At 52.7% G+C, this 13,417-nt stretch overlaps 1 protein-coding gene across 1 annotated transcript in view; it reads right to left on the bottom strand.

The window, feature by feature from the left end:
* Positions 1–1,858: 1,858 nt before the first annotated feature.
* The window catches only part of SEC14L5 (SEC14 like lipid binding 5), a 62,570-nt gene continuing 51,011 nt past the window's right edge, over positions 1,859–13,417 (bottom strand). The window contains exons 14-16 of the mRNA XM_050774279.1: positions 12,720–12,947; positions 10,099–10,277; positions 1,859–6,149 (exon numbers count right to left, since the gene is read on the bottom strand). Of these exons, the coding sequence (XP_050630236.1) occupies positions 6,038–6,149; positions 10,099–10,277; positions 12,720–12,947 (519 nt within the window). The 3' untranslated portion in view covers positions 1,859–6,037. The remainder of the gene's footprint in view (positions 6,150–10,098; positions 10,278–12,719; positions 12,948–13,417) is intronic.

The raw sequence follows: 13,417 nt of genomic DNA on the forward strand, positions 1-13,417 counted from the left end.
AAAAAAAAATGTGATTTTTGGGAACCCGTATGCCTCCAAAATGCCTTGTAGGGGGCTGAGCACCAAGGGAGGCAGGGAAGTGAACGGGAGAAGTTGGCAGCCACAGCCTCTGACATCCCTGAAGGCCCTGACTCCCCTCCTCCCAGGCCCTGCCCCAGCTCCCACGGCAGCTGCTTGCGTCCAGCCTGGCTCCGCAGAGGTCCCAGGGATCTGTGACCTGATCCCTGAAGAACTGATCCCAGAGGCAGCCTCTGGGCCACAGGGAGCCAGGGGCATGTTTGGCCTGCTCTGGGTCCAGGCCCCAGGAGGTCTCCAGGGAAGCGCTGTGGCTGAGACAGGCGTCAGCAGGGCCCCGCAGCTCAGGCCTGATCCCAGCTCCCGCCTACCCTCCGGAGTTCCGTCTTCCCCCACAGGGCTGTTCTTTCTCACCCGCCGCACCCACGAGTCAGCTGGCTGTTCCTTTGAAACCCGCCACCCACAGTTCCAGAGAAATCCACGGAAGAGTCACCGCCAATGAACACACGCAAGTGCGAGCTGCCTCCTCTCCCCTGATGAGCTGTGCTGGGCAGGGCTGGGGAGCAGAAGCTGGGTGGACAGATGACCCTCGTGCCATCACACAAAACACCACACCTGCTCTGCTCTCACAAGTGACAACCCCACCCACCAGCTCCAAAACGAGGAAGGCTTTTCAGAGTCCCAGGATCTGTGTGGCAGCCAGCTCCACTCTCCGTGCCCCGAGAGAGCTCACGGGAAGGACAGGTGGCACCCTGGACAGGGCCCATCACACCCTTCTGACGTCAGGACTGTGGCTGTCTTGGGATGCAGCTCTCCAGGACACCAGGTCTGGCACTTTGGTAAAACCCCAGGGGGAGGGCAGAGCAGCCCAGGAGAGATGGATGCCAGGGCCCTCACTTTCACCTGGGTACCTGGCCGGTAAAATTCCAGCAGTGCTGGGTGGGCCCCAGAGATTTTCACATCTGTTTAATGCAGATATAACTGTGTATCTGGTTATCTATTGTATGCATACATAGTAAGTTGAGTCGCATGCCCCAAAATTCACGTCCATCTAGAACCTTAAAATGTGACCTCGCTTGGAAATAGGAAATAAGAGCCTTTGCAGGTGTAATTAGTTAAGGATCTCAAGATGTTACACTGGACTTAGGATGGGTCCTAAATCCAATGACTGGTGTCCCTACAAGAAGAGGAAACACAGAGAGAGAGGAAGGCCATATGATGATGGAGGCAGAGACTGGAGTGATGCGACCACAAGCCACGAGGTGCTACTAGACACTGGAAAAGGCAAGGAAGAGTCCTCCCCTACAGGCTTCAGAGGGAGCAGGGCCCTGCCTCCACGTTGATTCTGGACTTGCAGCCTCCAGAACATTCCTGTTGTTTTAAGCTAAGAAGCGCGTGATAATTTGTCACAGTGACCCTAGGAAACTGATACAGTATATTTCTGCTTTATATATAAAAATTGATAAAAATTGTAATCCTCCTTCACATCGCCCAGTAACCAATCTTGAGATCCTTAACTAATTACATCTGCAAAAACCTTATTTCCAAATGAGGTCACATTCTAAGGTTCTGGGTGGACGTGAATTTGGGGACATGCTATCCAATCCATTACATATGCATACAATATGTATAATACGCAGTTATACCTGTATTAAACAGATATGCAGCCCCTTGGGGGTGATGTCACTCCTGTTTCAAATGCTGTAAAGCAAGGGTGTCCAATCTTTTGGCTTCCCTGGGCCACATTGGAACAAGAAGAATTGTCTTGGGCCACACATAAAATACACTAATGATAGCTGATGAGCTGAAAAGACAAAGAAACACACACACACAAACACTGAACATTTCAAGAAAGTTTACGAACTTGTGTTGGGGTACATTCAAAGCAGTCTGGGGCCACATGCAGCCCGCAGGCCACAGGCTGAACAAGCTCGCTCTAAAGTCTTTTAAACAACAGCTGGAAAATTCTTGAACGAGCCCAGCGGAAATCTCCAGGGTTTCAGGAAGCTGACGATGTAAGCTTATCCAAATGGAAAACGTTTAACGCTGCGGGTTGGAGCAAACGATCAGGCAAACAAAAAAAGCCATCGTGTTTCACCGGCTCAAAGAGACTTTGTTGAAAAGAATTACACTATTCTCAGTGAACAATTAATTTTACAGTGGGGAGGGGGAATTCCAGAGAGTGCAGAGCAGAAAAAAGGAATCTCAAACTCTCCATTTGCAACCTCTGGAAAAAACATTTTCTCACTGCCAAGGGAAATACCACTCAGAATACACTCCTTCAGATGAGTGGATTTACCCAGAAAACACAAGCAGATTCTTTCTTTTCTTTTCTTTTCTTTTTTTTGAGTCAGGGTCTTGCTTTGTCACCCAGGATGGAGTACAGTGGTGGGATCATGGCTCACTCCAGCCTTGACCTCCAAGCAATCCTTCTGCCTCAGCCTCCTAAGCAGCTGAGACGATAGGTGCGCACCACCACACCTGGCTCATTTTTTAATTTTTCGTAGAGACAGGGTCTCACTATGTTGCCCAGGCTGGTCTTGAACTCCTGCACTCAAGCGATCTGCCGGCCTCCGCCCCCCAAAGTGCTGGGATTATAGACACGAGCCACCGCGCCCAGCCCACACAAGTGGTTTCTAAAAGAAAAAGACTGCACACCCAACTCAGAGGGCAATAGTTCTTGACATCTACTTTTCTCTGGGTGCAATCATGAAAAACAGTGATAGGTAACCTCAGGAAGAAAACTGGAGTCTTTGGACGAGAAGCATTAAGTAATCAGAATGACCACTGACATCAATGGAGCGCTTTCAGTGTTCTGGGAGCTGTGCTAAAAGCTTTACAGCTACTCCCTCATTTCTTCCCACTACAACCTATTGAGGTAGGCACTGCTATCCTCACTTTACAGATGAGGAAACTGAGGCACAGAGAGGTTAAGTCACCTGGTCAAGGTTACACAGCTAGTGAAAGGAAGGCTGGGGTTTGAGTCCTGGCCTAAATTCAAGACCCAGGTGTCCAAACACCAACAGTCATGCTGTCTGCGGGTTGCTTCTGTCCTGGTCACAATGGATTAATAAACTAACGATGTAAGAAGCCCAAGCCAAGGCACTTCCAGCCTTTGGCTCAGGGGAAATTCAAAAGCCAAAAGCTTGGCAATCCCTTCCTTGGATTATGTTTAATTCCAGGCCTCCCAAAGGCAAGAAGAATGACCTTGATGATGCTTGAAGGTGGGTCCCCGAGACCTCCACATGGGAGGAGCGCCGGCCGTAGCAGATGCACCATAGATACCTGCTGGTTCTGTAGTCCAGCTTCTCTTGTCCATTGGGGGACTGGCCCTCCACAATCCTGCTGCTGCTTCTGGAGGGAATGTCAATCACAGGACCCTAGTTCCTCGCCAGTGTGGCCCACGGGAATGAGCATGTGACTCAAGCTGGGCCAATCAGAGCCTTCCATGAGATTTGAGATGGAAAAGCGTCCCTTAGAGAGTGTGAATCCTGAAGTTATAGGCTCCGGGCTGCTGGCAGCCATCTTTCCCGCCAGATGGAAGAAAGAATGAGGTCAGCATGCAAAGAGATGCAGAGTCAAGAGGCCTGGGTGCAGTTGAGAGGCCTGAAGACATTAAGCTCCTGGATCCAGCCATACCTGAAGCAGCAGCCACCTTCAGCCATCCCCAATACAGGACCCAGGGAATTTGCTTTGTTGCTTAAGCCAGTTTGGGCTGGTTTTTCCCTAGGGAGAGAGCTCTCTCAAGGCAGAACTGAAAGGGCCTGAGGTTCCTCACCCGCACTGTTAAGGGTGGACAGCTGATGGCACACACCCCCTGCCTCTGGAACAGGCAGCTCCAGCTTCCTCCAGTAAAAGTCTTCTGCGTCCTTCTCTGGGGCTACACAATAAATGTATGAAGACTGCCAGGGCAGCTTATCCCAGCATACTTGTAGGATAACATCTAGTTTTTAAGAGAAAAGCTGGAAATTCACTTAAAGACAGTTGAAAATATCGCAAGTTGCTCTCAGCAATAAATGCCCAGTGACATGGGAGCCATTAGTTTTGAGAACGTCTCCTTCCAATCAGTCTGTCTCTTATGCACACATGCGCAGACACACCTTGACGCAGGGTGCAAAGCAATCTATTTTGTTCAGATACCTGAGAAGCAGACAGAGAGCCAACAGGAAGGTAGGCGAGGCTGTCTCCCAGCAGGAAGAAGGATGTGTCTGAAAAGATGACCGTTTCTCTCTGCCCTGGGTTTGGGGTTGAGGCTGGCATGGAGATAAGTGTCCTGGCCCTGCATGCTGAGCCTGCATAAGGATGATTCCTGTGGCCACAAAACCACCCCTTGGCTCAGTTACTCCGTCACAGATGAGCCCCAACTCTAAGCAAGGCCAGGAAACAAGGGTACCAGCCACTGCTGACAGAGCCATGTCAGTGAGGCTCCTGTCACGCAGGTCATGAGGATGTGTAATGTGCGCTGGGTGCAAGTTAATGGGGTAGGGACTAGAGTGGCCCGCTCCAGGGGCGCAGAGGTGTTGCCTTCATCCAACAATAGTGACCCTATTCTGCCGGTGCTCCCAAATGCCTAAGGGAAGCCAGAAATCCTGATTTTGATGTGAAATGCCCTAATTTTTAAACCATTCTAAAGGCAAAAAAGAACACTAAAAGCAGGCCAGATCAGGCTTCAAGTTGGTGACCCCTGACTGGCTGCCTTTTGGGGAGCCCAGGAAAGGAAAGGAGAAATGTCCTCAGGCCCCAAGGAGACCCAAGATGCTCTGTGTAGTAAAACTAGGGAAAGTCATGTCAATATTGAACCTAGTTCCAGAGTCACACCTGCCCCAGAGCAGATGCAACAGCCTCCACTCCCAGGGAGAGTCAGGACTCTGTGTTGAGACCCTGGATCTAGCCTTACCTGAAGCAAGCCCTCCTAGACTGGCCAGTTCTATGCACCCATGAATGGTCACCCTTTTGTGTTTAAGCACCTGGGCATGGGTCTCTGTGGCTTACAACCAAAAACAGTCATAATTAAACAGTTCCCTAGGAGAGAAAGGCATGTCAGTGGGGTATCCAGACAGCCTCAGTCACCCCATCGCTGTCTGGAACTTAGCAGAAACCCAGGGCTCTCCCACCCTCTCCAATCAGGGATGGTCAGGGTTAGGCCATGCTGGCCACGTGCAGGGGACATGGATTTTCAGTTCAGGATGTGCTGTTCCCCACAAAGAGCAGTGCCTGTAACTCACTGAACTGCTCACCAAGCACATCTTAATAGTGCATAACAGAACGTTATGCAACCAGATGCCAAGGTGAACACCCTACATTTCTGCCTCCCCAGCATCCTTCCCCCTTCTTCTTAGGGGGAACCCCAATACTCCTTGAGGCACCCATTAGCCCTTTTCAGAGCAGGAGGTTGGTTCCAGAGATGTGCATGTGATCCAGGCTGGCCAATCACTGCACCTCACTGCAACCCTGGATCACAGTGATTGGTCCAGATTGGGCATGACCCTGCTGGCCAATCAGCATTCCCCAGTGTCCCTGGCAACTGTGATTGGTTCAGGAAGTGATCTGGGAACCGCCCCCCCTTCCAGGCTAAGACTTAACTCTGGGAAGTGGGTTGGAGCCTTTGGTAGGAAGAGGATCCCTTATGCAGGTTAGCTGCGGGGAGGAGAAGGGCACCTAATAGCAATGGTCCCCTGCATGGCAAAAGCAGAGCAAGAGGTGGACAGAGGGGAGATGGGCCTGGCTGACATCGCTAAGCCTGGATGTCCCAAAGGTGTGGTATGGTAGACATAGACACCCTGGCGTTGGCTTGGTCTTCCTTCTGCAAAGCCAGAAGGAGATGGTTCTGTCCTTGCAACTTCAAGAGCCCTGACACCACACACGGGCCAGGCCTGGATCCTTGCCATCCACTCCAGACACCCCAATTTGGGCAGCATCTAGGCCTGGGGCTCTAGCCCACATGGTTCCAGGCCCTGCAGTTAGCTGGCTTTTCATTCTGGACACTGGAGGTGAGCGGGCGGCCCTGAAACACTGGGCCTGGCTATCTGGAGACCAGGGAGCTGCTATGAGACTGGCCGGAGGAGGAGGACGAGGTGGCTGCGCTGAGCTGGGAGAAGCCGCTGGTGCAGGATTCCAGGCTGGACATGGAGCCTCTGGGGAGGAAGAGTGTGGCACACGTTACCCTCTTGCAGTAACAAGGCCCTTGGGCTGACATACAGCAGTGGAAAAGCTGTTGATGCTGCAAAATCAGGCCCCAGGGCCCTAGGCCAATGCAGAAGGAAAAGCAAGTGACACCATGAAGAGAAAAGTGCTACCCAATTCCCCACACCCCCATCTCCCCAGACGGAGCCCAGCCTGCCACAGACCCATCACGGGCTCCCCTGGCCTGAGGCCCTTGCATGGCCCTAAGGCCGCCACGGCCTGGGGAGTCCCTGGCCCTGTCTCCCATCTCACTCCCTCCTTGCTCTTTGCACTCAAACTCCACAGTCCTCCTCCTAGCTCTTGCAGTGGCCTTCGTGTGCGCTGAGCCTGAGGCAGAAGCCCCTTCTCTCCTCCCCGAGCTGTCTGGTTAACGCCTACTCCAAACCTCAGGGCAGTGCCATCCTTGAGAACTTTCGTTTCTTGTATAGAGTCGGGGCTGTCACTATGCTGCCCAGGCCTGGTCTCGAACTCCTGGGCTCAAGCGATCCTCGGGCCTCGGCCTCCCAAAGCACTTGGATTACAGGCATGAAGCACCATGTCCAGCCTCCAAGAACTTTCTGCAATGAACGTGCTCTACATCTGCCCAGTCCAACACACCAACCACTGGCCACATGGGCTGCTGGTCACCTGAAATGTGGCCCATGCGACTGAGGCACTAAATTGTTCCTTTTATTTCATTCTGCTTGCTAAGTTAAATTGCTGCAGGTGGCTAGCAGCGACCGGATGGGACAGTGCAGCTTTAGGGCCTTGCTTCTCAAAGCATGGTCTGGGAACTGGCAGCACCAGCAGTGCCCGGTGCTTGTTAGAGATGCAGAACTTTGACAGGTACCATGGCTCATGCCTGTCATCCCAGCACGTTGAGAGGCTGAGGAGGGGGGATTGCTTGAGGCCAGGAGTTTGAGACCAGCCTGGGCAACATAGCGAGACCCCGTCTCTACAAAAAATTTAAAAAATGGCTGGGTGCAGTGACTCATGCCTGTAATCCCAGCACTTTAGGAGGCCGAAGCGGGCGGATTGCTTGAGGCCAGGAGTTCGAGACCAGCCTGGCTAACATGGTGAAACTGGTCTCCACTAAAAATATACACATTAGCTGGGCGTAGTGGTACGCACCTGTAATCCCAGCTACTCAGGAGGCTGAGGCATGAGAATTGCTTGAACCTAGGAGGTAGAGGCTGCAGTGAGTAGAGATCGTGCCACTGCACTCCAGCCTGGGTGACAGAGTGAAACTCTGTCTCAAACAAACAACAACAACAAAAAAATAGCCAGGCATGGTAGTACACGCCTATAGTCCCAGCTACTTGGGAAGCTGAGGTTGGAGGATTGCTTGAGCCCAAGAGTTCAAGGCTACAGTAAGCTAGCTGTCTAAAAATAAATAAATAAAAAAACCCCCTGGTGACTTGTGTGACCACCACACCACTTAGATCTCACTCCAGTGTCATGTTCCATACTCCTTCCCCGACTCCCTCTCCCAACCCTAGGCCAGGCCCCTATCCTGTGCTAAGGCTCTAGGTTATATCCCTGAGCACCTCCTGGCTGGGCGGCTGATACGGTTTGGCTCTATGGCCCACCCAAATCTCATCTCAAATTGTAATCCCCACGTGTTGAGGGAGGGACCTGGTGGGAGGTGATTGCTTGGTGGGAGGAAACTGCATGCCACAGCAGAAATGAAGAAGAAGGTCTGGAGGAGGAGCAGGCAATTTCTTCAAGGTTTTGCATCTTATAAAAGCGCATATGATTTTGCACGGGCTGTTCTCGCAATAGTGAATGAGTTCTCATGAGGTCTGATGGTGTAAAAGTGTGTGGCTTCCTTTGCTCTCTTCTCTCCTGCCCCTTTGCCTTCCGCCATGATTATAAGTTTCCTGAGGCTTCCCCAGTCATATGGAACTGTGAGTCAATTAAACCTCCTTTCTTTATAAATTACCCAGTCTCAGTAGTTCTCTCTTTTTTTCTCTCTCTCTCACTTTTTCGAGACAGAGTCTCGCTCTGTGGCCAAGGCTGGAGTGCAGTGGCACGATCTCAGCTCACTGCAATCTCCACCTCCCAGGTTCAAGGCATTCTCCTGCCTCAGCCTCCCGAGTAGCTGGGATTACAGGTGTGCACCACCACACCTGGCTAATTTTTGTATTTTTAGTAGAGACGGGGTTTCACCATGTTGGCCAGGCTAGTCTAGAACTCCTGACCTCAGGTGATCTGCCCACCTCGGCCTCCCAAAGTGCTAGGATTACAGACATGAGCCAGCACACCCGGCCTCAGGTAGTTCTTTATAGCAGTGTGGAAACGGACTAATACAGTGACCTTGGCCATGGCATCCATCGCTGACCATAGTTACACTTGGGTGTGAGCATTTGGTTTCTGCTTCATGATGGCAGACCCTATCTGTCTGGTCTGCCCACGATCGAAGCCGCCACCTGCCCCCTGAGGGTGACCAGGAAACGGCCTTTGAACTGATTTTCTCATGAGGCTACAGGACAGGGAAGTAAGGTCCTCTCATGGTGACCACCCTAGACAGGTTGGTGTGCAGTGTCTGGTCCAGCCCACCCCTCTGGCCTCCACATGCCCGGCTTCAGAATCAGCCCTCCCAGAGACAGACCTCCAATGCCTGCGTCTATTCTTCTGTGTCCCCCAGGGCCTCAGCCTCTCGCCTCACACTGAGGATCGATGGCCGAAACATGATCACAAAGAGGGAATCACCAGCCCCCCGACAAGCTATGGGACCCCTCCTTGGATAAAGACTCTGGCCCAGTGTTCCTCACTCTGGGCTGCCCATGCCCCTGGGATCCTTGGAGCTCCACCTGGAATTTGGGGTCTAGACTCAGCACCCTCCTGGTGCCTCAATTTTACCCCTACAGTAAAGAATTTAGGCCGGGCGCGGTGGCTCAAGCCTGTAATCCCAGCACTTCGGGAGGCTGAGACGGGCGGATCATGAGGTCAGGAGATCGAGACCATCCTGGCTAACACGGTGAAACCCCGTCTCTACTAAAAAATACAAAAAAAAAAAGCTAGCCAGGCGAGGTGGCGGGCACCTGTAGTCCCAGCTACTCGGGAGGCTGAGACAGGAGAATGGCGTAAACCTGGGAGGCGGAGCTTGCAGTGAGCTGAGATCCGGCCACTGCACTCCATCCAGCCCAGGCGACAGAGCGCGACTCCGTCTCAAAAAAAAAAAAAAAAAAAAAAAAAGAATTTAAAGCATTATTCTTGGATGAAAACTAACGCAGATCCATCAAGAAGCAGGGTGCAAAATCATACGTGCTTTTATAAAATGCAAAACCTTGAAGAAACTGCCTGCTCCGCCTCCAGACCTTTTACTTCATTTCTGCTGTGGCATCCATACCGCACGCCCAGGTGACAGGCAGCTTCCCCCAGCCATCTCATTCTCATGATACACCCACAAGACTGGGGCTCAAGTGGTTCCCATTTAAGGGATGAAGCACCTGAGGCTCAGGAAGGTAAAGTGATTGGCCCGAGGTCACACAGCAACCAAGAAGTGCTGGAGGTCTTAACCATTACACTTCCCTGTCTCTCTGAAAGCAACAACTTGGGGAGGGTTGTCTAAAGGCACTCTTTTAGAAGATTCTAAAATATTCCCATGGAATTCTAGGAGTGAGGGGAGGCCCACATGAGAGGGTTTCAGGCTCCCCTTCTCCTCCCCTCCAGGTGCTCCAAAAAGTTGAGCTTCTGCCCAGGGTTTCACTGGAAGGAAAAGCCCTGCTTCAGAAGTGGAGTCAGAGACACAGAGCTGGGCCCTCCTCATACCCTAGTGAGGGAACTCCAGCCATGCCCATGCTGGGGCCCCACCCCCGGAGAAGCTGACCCAGCGGAGAGACAAGAGCCCAGGCATCTGCGCTGTTACTCAGCCCCAGGGCCCTTCCTGCCCAGGCCTCCGCTCCCGAGCCCTCCTACCTGAAGTCCTCAGAGGCGAGCACCTCATAGTAGTAGAGAAGTTTGCACTTGGGGCCAGGGCTGTGCAGAGCCGTCAGGACGTCGTCCACGCCCGGGAGGCTGCAGGCCACACTGCCGGGGGGGCTGTGCATTTGCCACTGGAGCAGGTAGACACCGGGCCACCGGGTCACATGGGAGCCCTGAAACACAGCAGCCCCGCCCTGAGGCCCTGGGTCCTCCTGAGGACAGGTCGAGGGGGCTGAGCCGTCGTGGGCTTCTCATCACCAGGCTTGGAAATTGGGGCTCTTCTCCCTCTGTCCCTTTCTCCCTGTCCACCAGCAAATCCTCCTGTCAGGGCCTCTGGAAGCCGTCCTTGCTATTACCCCCGTATCCCTGGGACCAGAGCCTCCCTCTTAATCTGGGAAGGAGCTGACGCCTGGGCGGGGGGTGCAACTTCAGGACAACAGAGGTGCTTAAACACCTGGATTTTGTGGGTTTTTGCTCTGCTGAGCGGGATTTGCAAACCAAGGGGATTAGGAGAGGGATTTGGGCCAGGAGCTCACAGGCGCTTAGAGAGAATTTGTGGAGGGGTCAGGGAGAGTGAGAAAGGGAAGTGTCTGTTTTTACAAGAAGAGCCATTGTGGGTTGCTCTGGGTTGAGAAGTTCAGTGGGACCCAGGGGTGGCTGTGAAGGACATGCAGGACGGCCCTCCACCCTCTCCCCACTGGGAACTTTAGTGACATCTGCAGCGTCTGCCAGTGTTCATGGAGCTGGTGCTGCATGTGCATGTGTCATTTGGGGAGTCAGAGTGACGTTCCACCTGCAATACTGGCCTCCTGGAGAATGTGGGGTCAACAGGGACAGCCCATATTCCGGTTACACATCCAAGTTCTGTTCCAAGACTATAGTTTCTTTTTTTTTTTTTCCTGAGATGGAGTTTCACTCTGTCACCCAGGCTGGAGTGTGATGGCACAATCTCAGCTCACTGCAACATCCACCTTCCGGGTTCAAGCAATTCTCCTGCCTTAGCCTCCCGAGTAACTGGGATTACAGGCACATGCCACCATGCCTGGCTATTTTTTTTTGGTTTGTATTTTTAGTAGAGACAGGGTTTCACCATGTTGGCCAGGCTGGTCTCGAGCTCCTTACTTCAGTTGATCCACCTGCCTCGGCCTCCCAGAGTGCTGGGATTACAGGCGTGAGCCACTGCGCCCTGCCCAAGACCTACAGTTTATTTTGTATCAGTTCTGAAACCACAGTGTGCATCAAAAATCTTGACTACTGACCTCAGAACCTTAGCACCTCCCCTTCCATCCAAACTAACTTCTAGCCCCTCCCCAGCACTCATGCTGCCCGCGTGTCCACTTGCCTTCTCCCTGCGGCTTCAATTTTGTTCTTTCTATTCCTTCCACCTGGAACATCATCCCCTCTCAACCCCTCCCAGATCCAGCCACAACTCAAGGTCTTCGTCCACACTGAAGCCACTTGAATGCATGCAGGCAACCTAGACTTCAAATTTCAACATGCTCATCCTTCCCCCTGCACGAGTTAATGCAGTGGGTTGAACAGTGTACCCCCAAAATTCATGTCCAACCAGAACCTCAGAACATGATCTTATTTGGAAATAGGGTCTTTGTGGTTAAGGATTTAGGGTGTGGCCAGCCATGGTGGTTCACACCTCTAATCCCAGCACTTTGGGAGGCTGCTTGAGCTCAGGCATTCAAGACCAGCCTGGGCAACATAGCAAGACCCCGTCTCTACTAAAAATACAAAACTTAGCTGGGCATGGTGGCGGGCACCTATAGTTCCAGCAACTCAGGAGGCTGAGATGGGAGGATCACTTGAGCCCAGGAGATGGAGGCTGTGGTGAGCTGTGATCACACCACTGCACTCCCAGCCCCACAACAGTGTCCTGATCATGGACAGAGTGAGACCCTGTCTCAACCAAAAAAAAAAAAAAAAACAAAACAAAAAACAAGAACTGGATTTAGGGTGGGGCCTAAATGCGATGGCTAGTGTCCTTGCAGGAGAGAGGGGAGTTTTGAGACTCAGAAGAGACAGACAGAGAAGAAACCCCTTTAAGGACAGAGGCAGAGATTGGGGTCATGCATCTACCCGCCAATGACACCCAGGATTGCCAGGGGCCACCTAAGGCTAGTACAGAGGCGTAGAATGAACCCCTTCCTAGAACCTTCAGAGGGAACGTGGCCCTGCCAACACCTTGGTTTTGGACTTGTGACCTCCCGAACTGCGAGACAATCAATTGTTGTTGTTTTCGGCCATGTAGTTTGTGGTAACTCATTACTGCAACCCCAAGAAACAAATACAGTTAGATCCTGTTAGAAGTCCCGTTTCTCAGATGGGGAAAACTGAGGTTCCAGACCCTGTGCTCCTCCCCAAGACAGCAGCCACCTCTCAGCAGACCACCCTGTGCTTTCTCGATTTTGCACCAGCTGCCGTTGGGCAGGTGAGCACTTCATTACGTGAGACCCTGTGTGTCTTTCCTCTGCCCTGTCCTGCAGGGTTCCTGAGGCTGGGGACCAGCAGCCCAGTTTGTTCTCCGCTGTATCCCCAGAAGCCTGGCACGTGGTGGACGCTCAGTGCTGCTTGGCGAGCGAATGAGTGGTCCAGAGAATGCAAACCTGGATGCTCTCCCCTTCCCGGCAGACGAGGGGAGCCTCCACACGACTGTAATCCCTGCCCAGGACCCAGCCTTTGTCGATCAGCTGCCCACTGGCCCTGGTCCCTGGCTCCCGGGCGCCCGGCCTGGGCACCTTCTTGGCATGGTACAGGCTGAACACCACGTCCCCTCGCAGAATGTCGAAGTCCCAGGTGATGACCGACTCCCCTTCCAGAATCTCCATGGCCACCTGCGTGGAGACAGGCGAGGTCTGAGAGTCACAGCCGAGACGGGAGAGCTGGGGTTGGGAAGACGGTGGCAGGAGGGACTGTGGGTGCCCCCTGGGGTCTCCTTTCCCAGGCCACACGCTCGTTCCTTACAGGAATGCCCTCCTCTCCTTAGTTTTCTCCTGAGACCTCACCTGCAACAGATCACTGGCATAAGAATCCTCATCTCTGCCAGGTTTGGTGGCTCACACCTGTAATCCCAACACTCTGGGAGGCCAAGGCAGGTGGATCACTTGAAGTCAGGGGTTCGAGACCAGCCTGGCCAACATGGTGAAACCCCATCTCTACTAAAAATACAAAAAAAACCACACAAAACAAAAAACAGCCAGGCGTGCTGGCTGGCTCCTGTAATCCCAGCTACTCGGGAGACTGAGGCAGGAGAATCACTTGAACCTGGGGGAGAGAGAGAGAGAGAGAGGCCAGGTGCCATGGC

The sequence above is a fragment of the Macaca thibetana genome, chromosome 20 (genome assembly GCF_024542745.1).
Source record: "Macaca thibetana thibetana isolate TM-01 chromosome 20, ASM2454274v1, whole genome shotgun sequence".
Lineage (NCBI taxonomy): Eukaryota > Metazoa > Chordata > Mammalia > Primates > Cercopithecidae > Macaca > Macaca thibetana.